Here is a 25,069-nt window from a genome sequence, read left to right as displayed (position 1 = left end):
AAAAATAAAATTATGTCTCCATGTAAAAATTCAAGTTCTGAATACAGTACAGCAGCCCTACAACTAATCTCTAACAAGCTGGCAGACAAAACCTGGAAGCTGGCTTTACACATCCTTACAAGGCACTATCTTCCTAACTACCAAATAAAATATTTCATGTGAGTTTTGCACGTTATCTTGCTTTAAAATAATACATCAAATATGGTAGCGTAAGTAAGAGAACATCAAGCACCACAAAGTTAACAATTTCTTAATCAATTGCATGATCACTGCAATTTAAGGTGACCCCAGGCAGCTGCCTGCACACCTGATGCTAACTGCTTTCCTGGACACAACTACCTAATGCAGGGAACTCCTCCCAGTATTATCTTTTCTTTGAGCCACAAGCAGAAGTTCTATGCCTTTTTTTTCTTTTAAAATTTCCACACAGTAATAATTTTATTACATTGAAGGGCAAAACACTTACTTCAAAAGAGGGGGGGAAAATTTCCTAATGTGAATTCAAAATTCACCTGCAGAAACCTTTGTGGAGTGTTATCAGCAACCAGAACTCATTTACAAACTTCGGAGTGTCAGGGAGACTGTAGGATTACTGATTCAGAAGAGCTACTTCTTTTTCACTAACAAGTGCAGTACGTGCTAGTTTACAGCAAGAAGAAACACAATATTATAAATCTTATCACACATACCATTTTCAGGGAAAAGATCACTGATTTTTCTGTATCAGAGCATAAGACCCCACAATGGCTATTTCAGCTCTTTTTTTCTAATGGGGAATAACTATTTATAATCAAGGGGATATTAACAGAACATTCATTTGCAACAATCTGCCTGAGGATAACAAGTTGTAGCCAGGATTTAGTGCACGTATAGAAAAATACTTTGGTTTGAATTATAGGGAGAAAAGTTAAGTAAGCAGAGTTGCTTCCTATCACCACAGGGATTGTTTAAGAAAGAAAAAAACATCACTCAATGCAGATTTGATGATGCCTGTTTGTTGACCTACCTTTTTTATATGGCTTTGGTGGCACAACAGGACCAGGCTCTATGTTATCATAGAAGTTACATGTGGCTTTCGGATCAAAGTTTCCTGTGGGAAAAGAAAAGAAAGGAAGAAAGTAAGTGTACCTTGAAGGTTATTTAAATGCCTATGCCAGTGATATGAACATCCAAATGCTTCTTATTTTACATATATTTTTATTATTATATTATATCTTAGCTTTTTCACAAGTTATGTCACATATTTTTAGTTTTCTGTCAATCAGGGTAATTTTTAGCAGGGCAAGCCCATATTGGAAAATCAACTCCTGCTCAGCATTTTGTATTGCTGTGGAAGCATGTGAAATGTATGTCTTCTTACAGGATAATTCCTTGATAAAAAAGGACTGTGCATCTCCTGATCTCTTCGATTCTATTTAGGGCAAGCTTCGGTTGCAAAAAGGACTTTTAAAAACCCTAGTAAAATTCTGTTTGCTAGCCTCTTGGTTGCAGCCCATTGTCCAGTTCTGTATGATGTGGCCACAGCATTTGTCAGCAAAAAGTTAAAATCTTAAGTAAAATATCTTCACAAAGGAGTATTTTTTTTTAATATGCTCCCGACAAAGTCATTTTATGGCACCACTCTTTCTTGCTAATGGAATTTAATTTGGCCAACAGAAGTATTAGCAAGTTAAGTTTATTAGTTTGCAACTGAAAAAACACTCGCTTTTTAGAGCTACATTGTCATTGCTAATATAAATTGAACTCTAAAAATTCCAAATATTCACATTTAAGCACATGCCGTATTAGAACCATAGGATCATTTAGGTTGGAAAATACCTCAAAGATCACTGAGTCAAACCACTACCTCAGCACTGCCAAGTCAATCACTAACCCATGTCCCCAAGTGCCACATCTACAGGTTTTTTAAATACCTCCAGGGATGCCAACTCCACCACTTCCCTAGGCAGCCTTGTTCCAATGCTTGACAATTTTTGCCCTGAAGACGCTTTCCCTAATATCCAATTTAAACCTGCTGTGGTGAAACCTGAGGCTGCTGCTTCTCATCTGTTACTTGTTACCTGGGAGAAGAGGCTCTACCTCACCACAGCCTCCTTTCACATTATTGTAAAGAGCAATAATGTCCCCTGATCCTCCCTTTCTCCAGGCTGAACACCCCCAGCTCCCTCAGCTACTCCTCACCAGACCTGTGCTCCAGACCCTTCCCCAGCTCCACTGCCCTTCTCTGGACTCGCTCCAGACCCTCAGAGCCTTTCTTGTAGTGAGAGGCCCAAAACTGGACACAGCATTTGAGGTGTGGCCTCAGCAGTGCCGAGTCCAGGGGGACAATCCCTGCCCTGCTGCTGCTGCCACACCATTGCTGATCCAGCCCAGGTGCCTTTGGCCTTCCTGGCCCCTGGGCACACCTGGCTCATGTTCAGCTGCTGTTGACCAGTAAATCCAGCTCCTTTTCCTCTGGGCACATTTCCAGCCACTCTTCCCCCAGCCTGTAGCTCTCCCTGGGGTTGTTGTGACCCAAGTGCAGGACATGGCACTTGGCCTTGTTGAACCTCATAAAAATGACCCCATCCCATTGATCCAACCTGTCCAGAGCCTTCCTAACCTCCAGCAGATTAATATTCATGACCATATCCAAATGATGTTTTTAAAAAAGTATCAATTCAATACCTCTAGATTGAAGGAGATCAACTTCTTTCAGTGTACAGTCAACATTTATCTGGAGTTGTCTGTTGAGGCTTCTCAATCTGGTCATTTCCTCAGGCTAGAGAGAAACATCCCAAAATAGTAATTGTGCAAAAATCAGCATCTTATATGAAATAGAAATAACATTGCTATATCTTTGTTAACAGCTTTATTAAAAATTGAGTATAGATAAGGCACTGAAAGAAGCCCAGCTGTCTGGCCCACTACCCCTAACTCATTTGCCTTCAAAAAACATTCTTCTATTAGCATGTGAGGAGGAAAACAGACAAGTTACTTAATATTAAAATTCGTTAGTAAGATGACATAGCTGAGCTCAAGTTTATAAAACCACACGTTACTAAATTCTGTATAAATGGATGACTTGCCACCCGAGTCTGCATCAAGATAATCAACAACAGAATACAAACTGCAGCCCACATTAACTATTACTTGATTATAACTGAATGAGGTCAAAAGTTTATTCATACGCATCAATCCAAGGAGCTCCAAGAAGCCAAACCTTCTAGCCCAGTATATTTAAATCATTCAATGATGAAAGATTGTAATTATTCTTAACAGCATAATCAGTTATTTAAGTGCATATATTTGCATACCATTAAGAAACCCTAAGCTACTGGAATGAAAAGCTTTCTTAATGCCAGCAGCATCAATCACTAACATATTTTATCCCAGGATACATTCCAGCATCAGTCATAAAACCACAGAATACTTGAGGTCACAAGGAACCTCCGGAGGTCATGTGGTCCAACTCCTCTGCCAAATGTCCAATCAGACTTTGTGCCACTAATTGCCACACTCCTGGCCTGGTTGTTTGTCCAGTTTTCAATGAACTTAAGTGCTCATCCAGCTCTTTCGTCACCAGTTTCTCTATGAAGATCTTACAGAAGACAATGTTGAAAGTTTGCCAAAATCCAAACAGACAATAACCACTGTCTAAGTTACCAGGACAGACTTTGCATCCTAGAAGTTTACCAAATTGGTCAAGCTTGGCTTCCCCTTGGTGAATCTATGTGACTACTGCTGACAACCCTCTTCTCCTTCATGTGACTGGAAATGGTCAGCAGCATTAGCTGTTCAATCACTTTCCCAAGGATCAAGGTGAGGCTGACGAGCCCATAGTTCCCTGGGTACTCCCCTTCTTGAAGACAGAAGTGGTATTTGCTCTCCTCTAGTCTTTGAGAACTTTCCCAAACATCATTAGTCAACCAAAGATTATCTGGAGTGTCCTTGCAATGACACCTGCCAGCTCTCTCAGCACTCATAGGTGCATCTTATCCAGGATTATGACCTTGCGTATGCTTGCTTTGCCCAGGCATTCCCTGACCTGATTCTCTTCCACTAAGGGTGTAGCTTCCTCGCTTCACACTTTTCCCAGTGTCTCTGGGATCTGGGCTCCTGAAGGACTATAAAGACTGAACCAAGAAGTTCATTCAGAATCTCAAGCCTTTTCTATGTCCTACATAACCATGTCCCCCAACTTGCTGAGCCCACATTTTCACAAGTCTTCCTGCTGTCACCTGGGTAGTAACAGAAGCCTTTATTTTGGTCTTTGATGTCCTGTGCCAGATTCACCTCCAGTTGGTCTCTGGCTTTCCTAACCTCATCCTCGCACTCAGTGCCTCTGTACTTCTCCCAGGTACATCCTTCCCAAATGCTGTCCTGAAACAGGTGAGACACAGAATAGCCACAGTAGCTAAGGAGCCAACAACCCTTCTGTGCCTTCCAGCCTCCACCTGTGTGCATTGTTTATGTCAATACAGCCAGTAAGTCCGAGATGAACTGCTGAACTGCACACAGTGGAAGCTATTTTTCAGCCAGATGAAATTCCTTATCAGAGCCACACACATGTTTGGGCTAGGGTCACTTGCAGGTGGAAGTCACATTGATAAGAAGAATGAACAAGGAAAATAGGAGAGTTCCAATTATTTCAGGCAACTCTGCCACTGAAAAGTTATTTGGCAAGTCCTGCACATACCAAATGAGAAATACTGTCTATGAGAAGCAACTACTCAAACAATAAAAGAGCTTTTTAAAAACAAACCTTTCTGCATGAACACCAAGCTCTGTATGGCTAAGGCCATACAAGAGACTTGGACATATTTTTACTGGTTGTTAGGAAACCAAATATATTCAGTTCAGTTTGTAGTCCACAAAAGCACATGCATAAAACTTTCTGAAATTTTGTTGGGAACACTAAGAAAACTTTACACATATCTATTTCATAAACTACAAGAATTAGCTTATGACAAGTCAAGTACCTAAAATAAAGTGTCTCCAAAGACTGAATATTTTATACTCAGAAGTATTATTTTGAACAGTCCTTTAGTTTCATCAAAACACAAAAAATAAATGTGTATGTTGAATTAAAATACTAACAAATTGCTTACTGTTGGAATTGCAGTCGTACAGCTGACTCTTCGAAGCCGCCTCTGCATCAGATCATGCTCCATACCATTGACTTCAGTCTTCAAGCGTTCAAGTTCTTCTTTCTCAAGCTTCAGTTCCTTTGCTAATCTCTCCATCCTTGCTCGTTGATGTAACAGCAAGGCTAATGTTTTACACAGAAGAAATAGTTACTAGCACATAAAAACCTGGAACACTGAATTCTTAACTTATGTGTAAGATTCATGAGTGACCTTTCTGGAAAAAAAAGGTGATCGTAGGCATGCAGCCAAATATCAGTGTGAAGATGCTTTCATGCCAAATGAACTACAATTTAGAACAGAGTTCTTCCAGAATAAAAACACATTTTATACAGTAACTTGAAGTTGTTATTACCATTTTGGTCAAAGCTTCTTTTTTTGCATTTGGTCTTTCTCGTCTCAAAAATACAAAGGCACCTGTACAAGGAGACAGCTTCTCAGGATGAAACAGCAACCTAGTTATACTAATACTCTACTGACAAAAAGAAACAAACAAACAAACCCAGAGGTAAGATCAGAAGGTAACACACACTTCGTACCTGCTGCTCAACAGCAGCTGACACACCAGCCTTTTGGTGAGACATTTGCCAAATGTCAGTCCCAAACTGTTTATTTTCACTGCTATTACAAACTGTGGTATAACTTTTAAGTAGTCTTAGCTTTTCAGGGAATACTGTAATCCTCAATACTGTAAGTTCCCCAGGTTTCAGAGGTAAAACCATAGAGCTTCAACAAAATTAACTAGAGAATCCAGAAAAATCAAAAGCTGAGTCAGCTCAGGTGCTTAAAACTCTCAATTTTATGACAGATCAATTTCTCCAACCTCTCTCTGCTGTTAAATCACTCCCTTAGTTTCATCATGATACTGAAATTTATGACTCTCAGTCACAAGCTCATGTTTGGCTCACAGAGAGCCAAAGAAAAGAATTTTGGCTGCTAGAAGATAATATTCATTTTCCTAAAGAACATTTCTCAGTATTTCATCATGATGCAAAGCTGGCCAAGTCAGTGTGATGCTTAATCCTTTCTGATGGGGCTGGTTTTACCTGATTGAAGTCTGCTAGGACAAAGAAAAATAAGACATTTGATGGGGGTATTCAGACAAACATGCTGCTCATATAACAATGTTCCAGCAAACTGTTCAAAGTAAAGACGCTGTAGAAACCACAAAATGGCTACTTCATGAAAAGCCCCAGCCAGAACATGCCCTTTTCTTCACCCCATCCAATAAAGGCAAAGGAAAAGCACATAATACCCAAGAATATTAACATATGAGCTAAAAAGAATTAGAAAAATAAGAAACAACACGATAACTTACTGCAAAAGCAGACAAACACCCAACCTGTTAGAAGTAAATACCAGTATTCCACACAAAAATGTAGCACTGTAATTCGTATTTTATATGGATTCATCAATTCATGGCCAAAGAATAAACACCAAAAAGCCTAGCCAAGAATAACATCAGGTGTTTCTACACTACATGCACCAGAATTATTGAACAGAACTGTTCTCCACTTTTTCAAGTAGCATAAGTCATGCAAGCAGAATTAAGAAAAAAGTACAGACACCAGACTGAATGATTTTCCACTACTGTTACCAAACCCTATCTCCGTGTGATTCCTTCAACTTAATGTTGTGTGACTACATCTCAGAGCTTCACATTATACTCTGGCACAACTCATCAAATATGATTCATATATGAGAAGCAGTCAAAGTACAGACACCAGAATGAATTTCTGGTAACACTTTTTGCAATGTCTCGCATTCCAGAAAAAAATAAATAAACTTGTTCCCTAAATTAAGCTGTTAAATATACTCTTTTCTAGGACTCCTTTGTGGTAGTAAAGAATAAAATGTTTACTCTTCTACAATTTATTTCTATCAAGAGTTCAGAGTGCAGCAGTAAAAAAAAGCTCTGGTAGGTATTGCCACAAATGCAAATACCCCAAAAAGCATATACTAATTAGTTGTATTTGGTTTGCTTTTCAGAGACACAAATCTAGTGGAAAGCACAAAGACAAAACCAGGTTTTACATTTCAGAATGTGTTTTTCACAGCTATGTGAAGCTACTTGTGTTTTTCTCACATAAATGACAATCTTTACTGAAGCTGTAATAGTAACACCACCAACAAAGCACAAGGCCTCAGTTACTGACATACTGGCAGTCACTTTTACTACAGAATTGGGTCTACAGAATTTCTAATTGGGTCTACGAGGTAAAAACCAGCTTTGTTGATGAGTTAGAACAGCTCAAAAAGCAGTAAGTAAAATAAGAAATTAAGAAGCACTCTAAGCTCTCACTTCAGCTCTCTGAAGTAAAAAAAAAAGGCTTGAAGGAACAACAAAGGAATAGACTCTTCTTTCCAAACACAAATCCAGAAAATACCTGTTGCAAGTTATCATTCTGTCATCACCCAAATGACTGGTTTGAATGCATGCAGATTGATTCACTTGCTCAATTTTAGATGTTTCAAATCTATACAGCAGATGACTCCAAGAAAAGAACTTTTTAGCTTACGGCTTAATTTCACATTTTTCTTCTTTATAGAATTACTAAATTCTTCATTTATATATGGCATTAAAACCACATTTTATCCCTATGCAGCAGAACACACATCCTAAAATTTGTCTGCCAATCTCTTCTTCCTCTTTGAAAACTCTAAGAGGAAGAAGTGAACTTTTAAATTCTTCAAAATAATTATTACCTTTAAAAAAATATTTTTAATGCTTTAATTTTTAGCTGCATTCTTATCTCTCTCTTCTCTTTCACTTAATATTCTTCAATCTAAACCAAATGCAGAAAAGCCAGTGCTTCAGGTGTTCTAAAACACTTGAATATGGAACAAATACAAAACATTATAAAAATCCACATGTAAATTTATGACCCAGCTCTTCAATGCAAAATTGACAAAACTGACACACAGTATATGAATAAACTATGTATCTTTGTTAACTGCAATGCTTTAAAAAAGTCCCCTAACATCAAAAGCACAGCAAAGTTAAGACCCTTGGAAATTTTTTATGTATTAGACAGAAATTTGGTAGCATTAAAAAAAAAAAAATTCAGATAAAAACATTTGATTTTTGACAGTTTCTATTTTCCTCTGTACATGTTCAAAAATTTTCACTAAGTAGCAAAATCAAGCTTAAAATGCATTTTACAATTTGCAGGTGAAACATTTACCTTGAGTATAAGCATAGTCGTCTGATCCAGAACTAGAACTCCTCTGATACTTATGGCTTCCTTTTTCTCCTCCAGATCCTGGGATTACAGAAATAGGCTGAATAGGTTCTGGTGCTGCAGAACGCTCTTCTTGGTCCACTAAATTTAAAAGATTCTCAGTCGGTGCTCGACCTACTGTGATTTTAAAAATGGTTGGGTTTGGCTGAGATACCATTACCCGAGGAGACTGTGTTGGTGCACCTGCAGGTCCAGTTGGTTGAGTGTAGGTAATATATACTGGATTAACACTAAACGGAGGTTTGGGTTGTCCCGACATACCTCTGGATGGAGAGCCTGAAGGAGGAGTAGTGGCTGCATACAGCGGGTGCTGGTTTCGTTGAGATGGTTGATTACTTATTGGTGAAGGGCTTCTGTTCATTGCAGTCCCAGGTCTTTGTGGTGGCTCAACTGTAATTTCTATTTTATTCATGGAACCTTTGGATAAACTCGGTCCAGCAAAAGGAGGAAGGTATGATACAGAGTGACCACCTTGCTTTTGAAAAGTCTGGGATGCTTGCTGATACGGATGGGGTGGTACAGTGGAAGGACTAGGAGGCATGAAAACATGTGAACTCTGGTGACTCAGCTGAGGAGGCTGAACTTGGTGTTGAGGAGAGCCAAAGGGAGAGGGACACTGGGATGCCGGTGGTGATCGAAAAGCCGACTGAGGGATCTGGGGTTGTTTCGGAGAATACTGAGAAGGTTGGTAGTTCTGTTGATGTGGATATACAGGTAGAGGACGAGGAGTATAATGTGGAACTGGGCCCTGTGGCGATGAATGCCACTGTGTATTCTGAGGAGTCTGTCGTCCTGAAGAACTTTGAGATGTTTGTCTAATATAAATAGAGCCAGGAGTCCCATAAAGATTGCTTGGAATCTGTGGAAGAATTTGTAGAGCTCTGGGTACACTCTGTCCAGAGGGGAGGTTTTGTGATACTGTAACAGTAATGGGATTTGTACTGTACCGAGGTATGTGCATATACGTGGGAGGGCCTTGCATAGCAGACGTGTTCATTCCTGGTTGTATGGAAGATGGCTGTGGAGGTGGCTGTGGAGGAGGAGTAGCTGCATTTCTATTCTGGTCATTCATGAAAAATGGATTGTAACTAGGAGAAGCTGCCACAACGGCAGGAGCAGAATGTGGTTCTTGAACTAAGCAAATCAGCTGTTTACCTGCCGTGCGCTGCGGGTCAATGTGTCCATCGCTTGAGCTGTGTACCAGTGTACGACCACCATTAAGTTGAGCTCCATCCCCCGCGTGATAGCTGGTATGAGGATGAATACCCAGATTAATGTGCAAAAGGCTATTTCTATTCATTCTGGTGTCATCAGGGCTGTGGTACTCCATATACAAATACTTGCTGCTCTCCTGCGCAAGGGCTCGACAACAGGCATCGAGGTTGTTGTTGTTCTAGGAGCAAGAACAGACACCTATTAGTGCCATAGAGCACAGGAAAGAGCCACCACTCCGTGTTCAACAGTCAGCCTCAACCACCAGGCCTAGCCTGGACACAACTAGGGCTAGCTTTTCATACACAAGTATTGTGAAATAAAGATAATACTTGCTACGTGCTATGCAAGTAATACACAGCTCACACTGCATCTGGCAAAATGCCCTGGTAACACTTGTTACACAATGACATATTAAAAAAAAACCAAGTTCAGTTTTAGGAAAGCAATGGTTACAACTCTCTGCATGTTCTTCAAGGACCAAGTCTTTACAATTAACTACTTCTAGTAACAACACAAATCAAATTAAACTGGATCAAAATTGCAAACTCTGGAAAACAAAAAAAAAAAAATGCAAATAACATTTCAATGTTCATCTGAGTGTTTACTGTTTTCACTTTCAGTTTATTGTTTACCTACTTCTCTTCACCCAGAAGTTTAAAAATCCAACATTTTAAACCAGCTTTTATTGGAAAACAGTATTTAATACCTTAACAATGAGGTCAAAGTATTGCTTGAAGAAGTACTGGGGATTCCATACAGAATATTACAATTCCAAGCAAATTTAAACTGCCTTTAAGAATTTCAAGCTTAAGGCAAAGAAAGTTGATTCATACATCAGTGAGAAACCAAATAATCCTTTCAAATGTTTGATTTGTTCTGTAGTGCTGGCAGTTGAAACTATACAGACAATAAATTATGAATCAAATGAGAAATATAACGGGAAATTCCTTTTCCCTTCTTGCCCTCTCCACTTATTTTAGCTTAATGTAGTCTGTTAAAAGAACAACACAAATGATAGCTTTTCCAAACAAGTAAAACCACTAGAAAGCGTTCCAGATGGTGGACTTCTTTTTCTCCCCACTTTACCATGTAACAGCCTCCATCAGCTGAGGTTCAGATTTTAATTTAAACAGCAGCTAAAGAAAACAAATTTCACTTTAAATTCAACTAAATCTGACCCTTAGCACCCTAACTTTGTTAAACATGACCCAAGACTGGTACCTTCTGTGACAGAGAACACCTCCTTCCACAGCAAGTGTGTACATATTTATATATGCACATACACCCCTGCCTTCCTCAGTGTGCTAAAATTACCATTCTAAGGAATATACATCAGTAATGGCTGCACTTCTATTTTAAACACTATCACTATATAAATTTGTATGCATATATTACATATATATTGCCTTGCGATACTGTTTTCAACGGCCACTGCTTGAAAAGTCATGTTACATTTCTTTTCTCAAGGACTAATACCTCGCCAGTCTTAATACCAGAGTGAAGATGATTTTCCCAAAATTTCATATGATTACCTTATCAGATGAACCCACATACTCTGTATCTTCTCATATGAAGAGTTACTACTAAACATGCCAGAAGAGTCCAGCACTTAAATAGGAACAGCTCTCACTCTATGCATACTTCTCCCTGACAACCTCCCTTCATGCTGGGCTTTCCTTCTAGACATCAGTGGTCAGTGGGAATATCCAGACATATCACTAAAAACTTGAGACCAGAATATGTGGGAGCCAGACCTTGTAAAAGCAACCAGCAGCACAATGCCAAGAAAGCAGTCCCAGAAAACTGAACCACTGCCATCAGCCACTTGCCATCTAAACAGAACTTCACAAACAGAGCCTTCAGCTTCCTTAGGTCACTTGATCAGGGTGCAGGTAAAGAGAATGTATGTAGGACAAGCTCTGATCTGATTTTATCAGGGTATCAAATATACTCGTTCTTTCAAAGGACCCTCAAAATTTTTGACAGGTCTAAAACTCCAAAATTATTTAAGTCTAGAGCATTTATTGCAAATGGTTATTGGAAATCAGCTCACACATCTTTAAATATAACGTGAGTCTGGAAACAAAATCTATACTTAAAAACACAATTAGTATTTGCTGTGCAAAGTTAACTAGCTATCCAGAATGCTATATTATAGATACAGAACACCATTTGCTTCTGTAGCATTAGGGGTTCTTTAATTTTATCAGTTTAAAAAAAGTCTATGACAAACACAGTTCATCAAAAGGATCATGTACCTAACAGTACAGAAGATATGACTGTCAGGATAAGTAAAGCCTTAAATTGAAGGACTTCCCCTGCTTTACATTTGTTTGAAAGCAGTTTTTATTTGTATGGCTTAGAAGATAAAATGCAAAAATTACAACCCCTGTTCTAAGTAAGCCTACTCATCTGCCAGGGACAGGCAGGATTCAAGTACGGTTTTCCAACCTCAGTCATGGCCACACAAGGCCAAACCAGATCTTGCATGTTTCTATTCCGTTCCCGAATCCTCCCATTAATTGAAGGTATTCCCAGATGACCATTACTTATTACATGCGGTAACTTATTATCACTTCCAATTTCTGATTTTAGATGAAGGCAGCAGAATGAAATGGAAAGGAAAAGGAGTGCAGGGAGAAGAACCACTACCTGACCTAGAAAGAGAAAAGTACAACTAAACCTCTGGAGAGCCATGGGAAAAAACCTCTAGAGAACCATGAAGAGGGAAAACTGTGAGACTGCTATCTAAGTCCAGCTCCTTTTCTTGGAAAGATGAGTGACTGTTCACTAAAACCCCCTCCGCAGATGGATGTATGTTATTTATGGAGCCATCATCAATTAACATCCCGTGAGCCACTTTCTTTAATACCCATGTGGATACAGTCACATGTCTCACAGACAACGAAAAAACATCAGCGTAAAATAACCTCCACAAGCCTAAGTGAAGAATGACAAATTTTTTGTACCTAAAAGATAAGACAGAAATGTAAGTAGTGGAGTCTTCCAGCCTTTTAAAATAAAATCAGGAGAATGAAAATCTACATTCCACATGTACTACTAAAAAGGGTTTTCATACTAAACTGACAGTTCATGCCAAAATAAAATACACAGACTCCTCACCATACCTGAAGCATGCACTGAGATACCACCCCTTCAGGTATCTCAGGGAAACGCTGCCGGAGATCATGGAGTACCTGCACATCAAGCTGTTGGCTGCCCTGCGCCATGCCAGATAGATGATGTTCCAGATTACCAGAAAACGGAAGTCAACAGGCCTTCCAATGATTGTGGTCTTCTGAGGCTTCTGGCATTTTCTGTAAGAAAGAAAACACAGTATTTTAAGCCATCACCACTTTTTGTCTTTTCCAAACTGCTTGTGTACAAAAACTACTGTAATGCATTTTAACTACCAAGAGAGACAGCAGCCTACGTGTAAGGGTGGGAATAATCATGTCTCAAATAGTAATACTAAAATATTTTATTTAACATACCACAGGTATGTCTATATGGCATTGCACTGGAATGTGCTAGTTCAGGTCTTTATTTAGTCCCACTGTGGCACTATGTGTAACTTTAATTAGTGTGACCTGCTTAATATAGAACTGTTATATATTTACTCCCAGTGAAATTCTGAATAGTCTGCAGAAAAGTCTGAAGTTATCACCAAGTACAGATGTCCTATTTACAACACGCTAGAAATAATAGGCTGGAAAACTAAGTAGCATAATCATCCAAAAAATACTCCTCTATTAATTAGGTTCAAACTCTTTTTTCTTTACATCACTACAAATCCAAGAAGTCAGATGCAAATTTTGTGAAACTGAACAAGAATTAAACAGAATTTAAAGAGCCCTTTCCAGGTATGTAAGATTTTTGTGAAGTACCTGTTAAATTCATACTAACACGATGAGTGACAAACTCCAAACCAAACAAAACCCCCCTAAAACTCTTTGCATTTAAAAATTCTTGTATTCAACAACAAAAAAATTCTATCTGAACGTCAATACCCAAGAACTACTGGAAGGCAAATGCAGTCTGAGTCAACAAAGACTTTTTGTGCTTATGGCTCATGATCACAGCAGTAACCAAAAGGCAGCTGATGTCTAAGCAAAGATTCACAAAAACTTTGCATGAGGTGGTGCATGACATAGCCCCTGTTACACATCTATCACTACTAAACTTCAAAAGTCTTTCCAACAATGCTGCTGAGTAGAATTCTTAACTGCAGAGAATGCACTGCTGTGTTCAAAAAACAAAACAAAAATCAGATACCAGCAGAGCAGGTGTTTAATAATATATTAGCTACCCAAAGTCCCAAGCTTAAATCATGCTTATCTTGACCTTAGTGCAACTGCAGGTGGCACATGGCACAAGTATTCCAGTCAGCTTTTCATTTGTTAGTTCAACTTCCAGCAGCACTACAGACCAGCACACACACATACCTCTAGGCACTAAAATTCCAACAGTTCCTTCTGAAAGTTTCTTCATTTTTATAGGCAAGAAAGTAGAATATAAATCATCAAAGCAAAGTGTCAGGTTCAGGGTAAAAAAATAAAAAAACGCTTGGTTGAAGCTTCAGGGGTAAAAAAAGCAGGAGTCAAGTCCAATCCACGATCTGTAGCTCTGCAGGTGGACAGCTCTCAGCTGCCATCAGCATTCACTGAACACCACAAGTGCTCACAGAAAGGGTCACTCTCTGTCCCATCTCATGTATTCCAGTATCCAATATGACACCTGCCACATCACACACATTCTCAAATAAATGAGACGAGTCTAAAGAACAGTGAGATATGTGAATTATCTTGATGTGACTTAAGAAATACCACAATAAACTTATATTGTACAATTCATTTCTGTCCATTGCAGTAACGCTTTTTTTAAAAAGAAAGGGAGCTTCCATCAGGAAATTCCTGTCTACACTCCCAACAGAGGATCTTTCATAAAACTAATTTTTTTTAAAATGACGAACAAACATCATACTCTGAAAGACAGAGCATCACAAGAATACTGAAAGAAAACCTGACAGCAATCAAGCTCTGTGTGTTTCTAGACAACTCTCCTTATCCCAGGAGGCAAAGGATGAAATGCAGTAATGAAGTATCCTACCAGAATAAATTGCAGTTAAAACCTCTGTGGAATAACAAATGATGGCATCTGAAACAGAAGTTAATAATCATAAGAATTTCACTTGCATGGGCAAGAGCCTTTGCATCACTTCTCTCTTCAAGCAGAAGTTTAAATGTAACATGCGTGACTGTGTAAATGCAACATGTGGACTGTAGATTCATCAATACATTTAGTGTTTTCTACTACAGTTTTAAAATAATAGAAGTTAATTTTTTGTTTTCTAATATTTCCCAAATGTGTGTGGTGAGTAAAGGTATTACACAAAGTAACTGGCAGTTACTGGCCAACTATGATTTTTATCAGACTTCTAAACACAATGGGTAACAAAGTTCCATTTTTGAGAAGTTGAAGCTTCCAGTCTTTAGAGTTACACAGATAGCATTAAAAAGTCTACAAGAAACTCAAAATAACTGTTGGAAAGCATGAACAAACACACAATCATTCTGAAGTCCTTGGGTTACATAGCTAAGCTACTGTGAAAATTTGCTGGGCTTTTTTCCCCCCAGCCAATACCACAAAATTTATTCTTGTCATTATGTACAAGCCCAGCCTTTTGTCCTACCCATTGTCCAGCATTTTGTTCAGCTTATTCTACTTGACCTGAGTACAACTGACTGCACATTTTCCACTCTAAGCAGGCACAAACTGGCTGGAATACAATACCCACTTCCCATGTTGCTCCACAGCACACGGCAGGCAGAGAAGCAAGTTATTCAGAGAGCCAAGGGCTTACCGCAAAGGCTACACAGCTGAGATGCTTAGACAAGAACTCCTGCTGAGCCACAACACACTAGGAAAGCAATCCTTCAAAGACTTTCTTCAGCAGCATTCACAGGCTAAGGGACGCACTGAGGTGCCTTACACGACCAGCCTTGTAATTACTGAAAGTTCAATGGATCAAGCACCAACCCAAAGTCAAAATGAAAACAAGATGCATCATCTGTAGCTGACAGGAAGAAGTTGAGGGTCCCCAAACCCTAGATGAAAAGTAGCTCATGAAGATGGAATAAATTAACAGCACTAAATACATGGCAGTTCTAATGGCAAAACCACAGCATATTGTCACAGAATTGGTCCTGCTGTGTTAAGAAACAGAGCCAACCTCAGGAGCCACTCAGTGAATCTCAGGGATTATGCAAACCATGCCTCAAGGCCTAAAGAAATACAGTAATTAGGTTTTTCACACCTGCTACATGCCCAAATGATATGTACATGAAAACAGTATCTTTACATTTAACCTTTTCCTTAAGCCATTTGTGTATATTACAAGTTAAAAAAACAACCAACAGTTCCATCAGTCAACTGATGCCTCTTTTCTGAAAGAATAAATAAAAAAATAGAACTACTACCATCTTGATCCTCCCCAATATCTATTCAAATATGTAGAGAAGGAAATCTATTCTGCTACCATCATTTTTGAAGCACTAAATCAATTAAAATGAAAACACCTAAATCACCAGGAATAAGATTCAGTTGAAACTAAATTATGTCAATAAATACTATCTGAAAATGTAGAAATTATGTAATGATGTGCACTTATACAATCACTATGTATGGAACAATTAAGTAATTCCTGAGTGAATTTCCAGAAAACAGGCTAGTTGGAAGACAGTTTCTTAGGCTTTAATAATTTAAATTTAATTATTAAGAGTTTTATAACAACAGTTGGGCATTGAAATGAAAGAGGAAAAAATCAAGAGGCAGAACATAATCAAACATCAGCTTATAGAATCATAAATACTCTGGAGTCAGAAGCAACCCACAAGGAATATCCAAGTCCAGTTCCTTGCTCTGCACAGGACAGCTGCAAGAATCATAGAATCATAACCCTGTGCCTGAGAGGATAGTCCAAACACTTCTTGAACTCTGTCAGGCTTGGTGCTGTGACCACTTCCCTGAGGAGCTTGCTTCAGAGTACCCAGCCACTCTCAGGGTGAAGAACCCTTTCCTGATACCCAACCCAAACCTGCCCTGACACAGCTTCAGGCCATTCCCCTGGGCTCTGTCACTGTCACCACAGAGCAGAGATCAGTGCCTGCCCCTCCTCTTCCCCACACAATGAAGCTGTAACTGCAGTGAGGTCTCCCCTCAGTCTCCTCCAGGCTGAACAGACCCAGTGCTCTCAGCTGTTTCTCCAGATCCTTCACCATCCTCACCGCCTCCTTGGTACTTACAACTCACATAAAACCGCTTTCTTCCCACCCTCAGTCAACTCAATTGTACTAACTCAACCTGCTAAAACAATTTAAAAACCAAACCAACCACTTTTTTACTATAACAAGGTTTCTCCGCACAATGCATACCCACTGAACATCACACCATTGCATAAAGGAAGATGAAAAGGTAAAAAGGGGAAAGGGGTACAGGACCAGGAACATCACACCACCTCCCTCTTTTCTGCACACGTCAGTCATCTGATCTGTTAAAGCCGTAAGAAGAAGACACTTTCACCTGAAGCAGATTTGTAACAAACCCAAAAGCTGTTCTTGTATAAACAGCACTAAATCAGAATGGGGATTTTACCAAGTGCTGTCAATACTGGAGTTAAGACAGAGACCATGCTGTGGCACTGCAAGAAAGCTGCCTGTCAGCTGAGCCCTGAAGCTACCACCAGATACCAGATCAGAACTGAAACCACACTTCAAACTCCCTGTCACCCAAGCTCAACCCAAGCAATAAATACTAACACTATCCTCTACAAAAACTGTTTCTTAAAACTATGACAGACCAACTGATTACAGGCAGCAGCTCTTTATCACTGGAATGATTACACCCCTTGCATCTCTACTGATGCACTGGTTAAATGTTTCCAAAGGCCAGGATACTGTCTGTATACTGCTTGCCAACAGTAACACATGAGAAGACAAGAGACTAATTAGCTCAGACAATGTATTTAAAAAGCACTTTATCAGACTGAGTATTAATATCTTTAGGGTTTTAGCTACTACTGTTGTTTTAACAAATAAATATTATTTCAGCCATTATTGCATCATCACATCCCAATTCCACTTCTATATTTCAATACTGAAGTAGATGTTAAGGTATATAATTATTGTGGTACTTCCTACAGTGACTGCAAACACCCAGCAGAAAAGACGCTGAAAAGAAATATTTTTGTAAATCAGTTTGTATAGAACTATTACATCTGAAGATAAAAACGCAAACTGAGTTGCTTCACACAAAGGATTAAGTACTCAAAAGCGTGTTTTTTAACACCCCATCCCACACATACCTACTATTTAATAGGCATCAATTATAGCCTTGTAAACATGCCCAGTATATGACCTAGCTGCAGATGCAATCATGTAATCCCACCTCTAATCCTTGAGCAGCCACTGTTACCTTAAATTCAAAGGTACCTGCATGCAGGAGAAAATTACATTGCCTGTAATTGTTAAAGATCATCACAATCTATTCATTCCAATACTGAAAAGAAAGACAACAGATTTGTACACTAAGTTTGCATTTATTTAGCCATTCAAATAAGCCAAACCAATTAACTCATCCCGCAAGTATCAATCACATCAATCCAGCTAAAACGTTGGCTTGCTCTTGCAGCAAAGGCAGGCAAATGATTTTATGGTAATGTGACACCTTCACAAAGACTTGCTAGCTGGAAGACCTTAAAATCTCAGAAATATAAGAAACTAAAGTGTTGTAACAGTGCCAAGAGCTATTTTTCCTCACAGCCCTCTTCAGTCACATATACACTGTATAAACAAGATATGAGAAAACCCAAGGATTATTTTCCTGCAACTGTCGAGCTAAAATAATTTTTAGAATTATACATATAAATAGGCACAACTTTCCCACCTCAAAAATCAGAATGCCTATTTGTTAAGAGAAGTTTTCTTTATTTACAGGGTGATACATCCCCACAGCTTTGGGACTGAATTGCTTCGCACAGTAGAAAAGACACAACAGAACTTAAAGACATTTTGTCAGTTCATAGACTTTTAACCTTCAACAAAGCAAAATAAAAGCAGTCAGTGTTTAAAGCTAAACTCAGCATGCTGCTGCCACTGCTCCGAATGACTGGCTAGGCCAGTAAAACCACAGCTTCATGGCTTGGCAAGCCATCTTCTAATGAACAGTCATTCACTTGTGTAAAGGATTGACAAATTCATAAATCCCCTGGATGGTAGGAAGGCAATGTGAAGAACAAAAAAGAGGTATACACCAGAATGAAACTAAAAATAAAGCTGACAAGCTATCATTGTTGACCAATTGATCTCTGATGGTAAAGTTATACAAGCTCTCCTGACAATTCTATACCCCTGTCCATTTAGCCATACAACAGTTACCATCATCTGATAGCCTAGAACAGCTCAGAGTACCGAAATGGAATGTAAATCATTAAAGTCAGCACGATTAGAATACTGTTATCTCAGATGGATGAAAAAGGAGTATAGAGTGACAAAATCATTCCTTCACTTGCTCGGGTTTGGTTTTCTTTTTCCCAGTAGCTTAAATTTAAGCAGTGATCAGTTTTATCCATGTTTGAAACTTTTTCCACAGACTCTATAAATGAGTAATGTTGCAATACAGTATGGTGTGTCTTTATCACACAAAAGCAATATGTAACTTTGAGGTAACAAAAACCTGGAGAGAGGAAACCCGTTTTTGGCAGAACAGTGACACTGCCTAGAAACACGACTCAAGTATACAAAGTTTCATCTGTAACTGTGCATAAGTATGTTACACAAGTTGTTACAAAAATTAAAAAAAATCATTATCAATGATTATTCCCTCTTAGGCATGTGTTTCATGTGCTTTAGTATTTGCTTTGCTTTTCTCCCTTTAATTACACTCTGCCATCAACATCAAAATGAACTAGTGTTTAGTGTTATTCATTCACTGTTTTCTCTCTTCCATCTATATAACAGAATCTTTAAGGTTAGAAAAGACTCCCAAAATCATCAAGTGTAACCTCTGGGTGAATACCACCAAGCCCATTGAGTCATATCACTAAGCACCACGTCTACTCATTTTCTGAACACTTCCAGGGATGGTGACTCCATTGTTCCCTGGGTAGCCTGTTCCCATGATTAACCACTCTTCCAGCAAAGAAATTTTTCCTGATATCCAACCTGAACCTCCCCTAGCACAACTTGAGGCCAATTCCCTTTGTTCTACCTCTATTTATCTGTGAGAACACACAAACCCCCACCTGGCTACAACCTCCTTAAAGGCAGGTGAAGCAAGCAATAAGGTCACCCCTGACACCTCCTTCTCTCCAGGCTAAACCCGGCTCCCACAGCTGTTCCTTAGGAGAACTGTGTTCCAGACCCTTCACCATCTCCACTGCCCTTCTCTGGACATGCTCCAGCATGTCAGTGTCCTTGCAATGAGGGATCCAAATCCTGTCTTTTCAACCAAACACTTATAGAGAGACATTACTTATTCCATTGCTTTGGAAGCAAAAGGGGTGAAACTCATCCCTACCCCATATAAAAGTAAAATCTCCACGAAGTAGAATTTAGTTTTAATACCTACATTACACTGGGAAATAGTAAAAACTGAATGATAATGAGAAGAACACTTAACAGGAACACTGATACTCCTTTTAGCAAGTAGCTAAGAGGTTCTTGGCCAGTAATTCCGCTAAGTAAGTCACAGCACAGTCTGGCTGGGATGAGACCTTCAAGGGCCACCTCAGTTCCAAAGCCTTGCTGAGGGGGCACTAGACCAGGTTGCTCAAAGCCCTGTCCAGCATGACCCAGAACACTGCTAATGACAGGGCATCACTTGTCTGAGCAGACTGTTCCAGTGTCTCACCACCCTCATCAGAAATTTCTTCCTTATGTCCAATCTAAGCCTACTGTCTTTCCATTTAAAATCACTGTCTTCATGCTGTCATGACAGACCTCAGTAAGAAGTCTCCCCTAATCTTTCCTCTAAGTCTCCTGTACACTGAGAGGCTGCATCACATAGTAGTCAGTACTCTGAAGGAACTGATGGTTCTCTCACTCCAGTGAGCAAGTAGAAGCAGCTCTCACTACAGAGCCAAGTTACAAAAGAGAAAATCTCCAAGGCAGAGGGATAGTTCAGGAATGATGCTACTATGCCATAAATAGCAGCTTCCAGAAGGGCTCTGCTGAACATGAGGTACAACTACAGGTTGCAAACACAAGTGAGTTTGTACAGCTCACAGATAATCCTGAGGTTACCACAATTGTACTCAAAGCTATGAGAACTGCCTTTCTTATGAGGACATATGGTCTATGATTTTTGACTAAACATTTGTGAAATGAGGCTGCAGCTGGGAAAAAATCCTGCAGGGAACAGGGAACTGTCAGATTTCCTAATTCATCAATTTCTGCGCTGGCCCTGATAAAAGCAATTTTACGATAATGTAAAAAGTTTTTGGTAGTGATATCCTATTATGTGAATCAAAATGAGCCAGAAAGGATACAAGAAAATGCAAAACTGAGTATATACTGTAAAGAATTGGAGAAGGTCTACTGTAAATGCATGGATCATAAACTTCAGCTCTTTCTTAATTTTTAAGTACAGTCTGCTATCCATATTTCCAAGTTCAGCAGCTACTAGAGGCTGAGGTTTATAGAAGAGAGAAACTGAGATAACAAAGTGCAAAAGTACTAGACTATCGTTTCATACACAATCTGTATGAGAAAGTGAGCTTCCTTCTCAGAAGTTTAACATTTCTCAAAGAAGCAATGTTTCCAAATATTGCTACAGACAGTGAGTTATCTGCAGAGCACCAGTCTGAATCTTCACCAGCACAACAGGAATTCAACATTGTTCCAGCCTGAGATGTTTGAAAGCTCCTACACAAGGTGATTCTCAGCATTAACTCCTACATGACAAATTCATTGCTACGCACTGAATTCACCTGTAAAACATTCCGAACAGGCTTTGTTCCCAAGATATATTTACAACAGTCAAAACACGAGCCTCTCCACAAGACACTTCTACAAACTGAAACACTGCAAGTACTTTTGCAGGAGTTTTAGATCAGTAAGAATTCACTAAAGCCTGAAGTTGTAAAAGTCTCAAGACAGAAGTCATAATTAAAAAAAAACAAAACAAATAACCAACTCACCAAATTTGGATTACTCACACTGAACTTGTAAAATTTCAGTGTTTCCTACACTCATAAATCAGCTGTTACACATTTCAATGACTAGTCACAAAATTAGCCTAAATGTGTCCCTCCCTTTTCTTTACCTTTTCACTTTGACTCAGGCTTCTCCCTATTAAAAATTACTGCCCTAAACAAATGAATTGCTACCAGTAAATCTGAAAGAGGCTCCATTTGCAGAGTAAAAGCAACACAATCACACTGTTTGTCTGAGCCTGCAGATACTTCTATAAAAGGCAAACCACTGCACTTCACACATTCAGGGCTATACTCTTTGAACTTGTAACCAGTTTTTTACTTGTCTGGCTCAGAAAACAATTTTACAAAAAGTTTGGCCATACTCTCTGAGAGAGATGAAGCTGTGCAATAACTACAAAATTTAAATTCACTTAGACAATCATGCTATGAATCAACAATGAGTTATAACAAAACTTGAAAAATAAAATCTAATTTCTTACGCTACCAAAGAAAATTTCATCTATTTGAATTAAAATTTGAATTATTAGAATATTAAGCAATTATCAAGTCAGAAAGAAGTGGACAAAAGTTCTAAATCAACAGTTTACATATCAGGTTTCCTGCTTCTGAAATACCCATAAGACTTTTGTGTTGGCTTGCCATAGAAGTGTTTCAAACAACAGTTTAAAATAAATAAACCAGTAGTTTCTCTGTTAAATCTCTGATGAGTTTCTCTATGACAAACTTTGCAAATACTCTATATTCAATACATTGAATCAAAGCTTTCTACTTTGTTGATAACTGCATATATGGAAAAGCTTTACAGGATGCAGACAATTTCTCTGTAACGTATCTGTCTTAAACATTCAGATTTTTCTGTATCATTGAGAAAATGATCACAAAAGTATATTTACATGATAAAGCAGAAGTAATTCCTTTTCCTGCAGAGACAGAAGAGAATTACCACTAGTTTCAAATTAAGTGACCTAAGTTTATTAGCAGCCCATGTAAGTCACAACTGCAAAAAGCAACATCAATTGCAGACTGCCTGAACATTTTATTCCCTATATTTCTACACCCAATATGGCCAGATAAGAAAGGAAAAGATGATACTGGGAAGCATTCAACAACATTCAACAGTTTCTGGCCTGAAGACAACCAGCCTCTCTTCACTTAGACCATCTGAAACCAGAAAAAAAAAACAAGATTGGAAAGAAGTGGAGTGAGGGGATGACAGAACCACCTTTCAGGATCCCAAACAAACACAAATTGATGGAGGATATGACTCTTAACACATGAAACTAAGGAGGGAAACAGACAAGCACATATAAACAGGAACAAAAAGTAAAAAACAAAAAGGGAGAAAGCTGATAGAGAAAAAACAAGGAACAGACAGGAGTCAATATATAACAACAATACAGAAAAATATGAATCATACTCACTACACCAGAAAACATCAACTTCCATTTCTAAAGTTTTGAATTAAACTTTGGTGGCCTGACAGTGTAAATTTCTTTGACATGAATAATTGCTATGAAATACAATGAACAAGTTACGCAGCATGCCTGTCTTTCCTATCATTCCAGAAGAATTTGTTAACATAAGGAAATTTAGCATGGACCTTGCTGATTCTGTGGTATCTTCTGACAAGTCTCTGCATGAATACTTGCTCATGGGAGTGTTGCAAGACAGTCACAAAGAGGTTACACACCACATTATATGAATGTTATTTATGTTTATTGCAATATAACATATTGACACATTGAGATTATCCATGATCACACCTGTACATGTATAGGTGCTCGACCACGTGCTGTACAGGAAACTGCTGTGCCCAATATCCTTGGGCAAAGCAGGAGGCACCTTAAAATAAAAAATTATCTGCCAACAACATAAAAACATACAGACACATATGTGCATGAGCTATGTATGTATATATATACAGATGTCATATACACCTTAGATTATTGTTTTTACACTTTTTTTTTCCTTTTGCTTTTGGGGGGAAGAGGGGGAAGAATGCCTTAAAATTAGATTGTTGTTTCTGCAACATGAGACCACAATCATCTTCTATTAACATTATTTTATCTCATCTTAGCCCAAGATGGATCTTCTGGGGAGATATACCTTACATACTACACAATGCAGACATTTTGAAATGTTTTCTTTCTACACTGACTTCAGCATTCTCTATTAAAAAATATTAATGGGATACCATTAAAAAAAAAAAAAAGTCTAGTGAAAGGAAAGCTATGAGTTTCCCCTCTTTCCATAAGCTTTCCATATGTTACATCTGTTGCAGGAAGGAGCACTGGTATGTAAGGTAATATTTAAATAATTAATACTCAGATAAAGCTGTAGCTGTCCTGTCTACAGAATTGCTTGAATAGCAAATCTCTTTAAGGAAGTCTCGGTATTATTTCAGATTCACTTGTTCCATCATCTTGGGCCAGAAATGGGATAAGCCAAAAGAGATGATGGAAAGACTAGAATATGAATACAATTATTCATCCTAAAATGCACTGATGCATTCCTGCCAAAATTCTTGTATAGCTTCAAAGGCTTTGAAGAGTATCTTTACTTGATGAAAGCACTAGGTCCTCTTCCTACAGAGCTCCAAACCAGGTGGGTTTAACACCTAAGAAACTACAGATAACAGCACAAAAATTGCAGCCACCTACACTAAAACTTTCTGTGAACAAAATTAATTTCTGTTTAGAGTCACAGAATGGGTTGGGTCAGAAGGGACTTTAAAGATTACCTACATCCAAACCCACTGCCATGGGCAGTGACACCTTTTCACTAGATTTATTTGGGGGGGGATATGTGTGTGTGTGTGTGCACATGTATGTATATATGTTCGTTAATATATTTTTATTTATATTTCTTGTATTTATTGCTTCTCACAACTTAAAAATCTAACATCTACTCAGTAAATTCACCTGTTCCCAACTCAATGTAGTATGAGAAGTTGGTACATTTGAAAAAACAATACTTTTAGCTAGAATATTCTAATAATGTAACAGTCTTCATAATGTCAAATAACTTTCATGCTCTTCTGTACACTCTGGGCACAATTTTAAACAGATTTTTTTCTAATATTTATTCTAATTTTATTATTTTTCTAAAATTAAATTGGAAGATTAACGGATTATAATCACTTGTAGGTCAGCTACAGTTACATAGAAGCACAAACTCCTAAAACCCACACATTAGCTCTCTCTCTCCAAGAGTTTTAAGTCATGATTTTGGTAGCTTAACCAAAGCTGTGTTTGCAGTCTGGACACCTTAGT

General features: G+C 38.5%; 1 protein-coding gene across 6 annotated transcripts in view; it reads right to left on the bottom strand.

Moving 5' to 3' along the window:
* TAB3 (TGF-beta activated kinase 1 (MAP3K7) binding protein 3) overlaps positions 1-25,069 on the bottom strand; it is a 44,483-nt gene that overhangs the window by 5,731 nt on the left and 13,683 nt on the right. Inside the window, exons 2-7 of one of the 6 annotated variants that reach the window (XM_058835954.1) lie at positions 12,712-12,900; positions 8,630-9,761; positions 8,312-8,485; positions 5,091-5,251; positions 2,668-2,761; positions 1,007-1,090 (exon numbers count right to left, since the gene is read on the bottom strand). In XM_058835954.1, coding sequence (XP_058691937.1) covers positions 1,007-1,090; positions 2,668-2,761; positions 5,091-5,251; positions 8,312-8,485; positions 8,630-9,761; positions 12,712-12,813 — 1,747 coding nt within the window. In that variant the 5' untranslated portion in view covers positions 12,814-12,900. Of the gene's footprint in view, positions 1-1,006; positions 1,091-2,667; positions 2,762-5,079; positions 5,252-8,311; positions 9,762-12,711; positions 12,901-25,069 lie in introns of those variants that run through there. The other 5 variants (XM_058835960.1, XM_058835967.1, XM_058835945.1 and 2 more) reach the window with 5 other exon arrangements.

Source organism: Poecile atricapillus, chromosome 1, assembly GCF_030490865.1.
Source record: "Poecile atricapillus isolate bPoeAtr1 chromosome 1, bPoeAtr1.hap1, whole genome shotgun sequence".
NCBI lineage: Eukaryota > Metazoa > Chordata > Aves > Passeriformes > Paridae > Poecile > Poecile atricapillus.
This window is presented reverse-complemented; position numbering and strand designations above follow the sequence as displayed.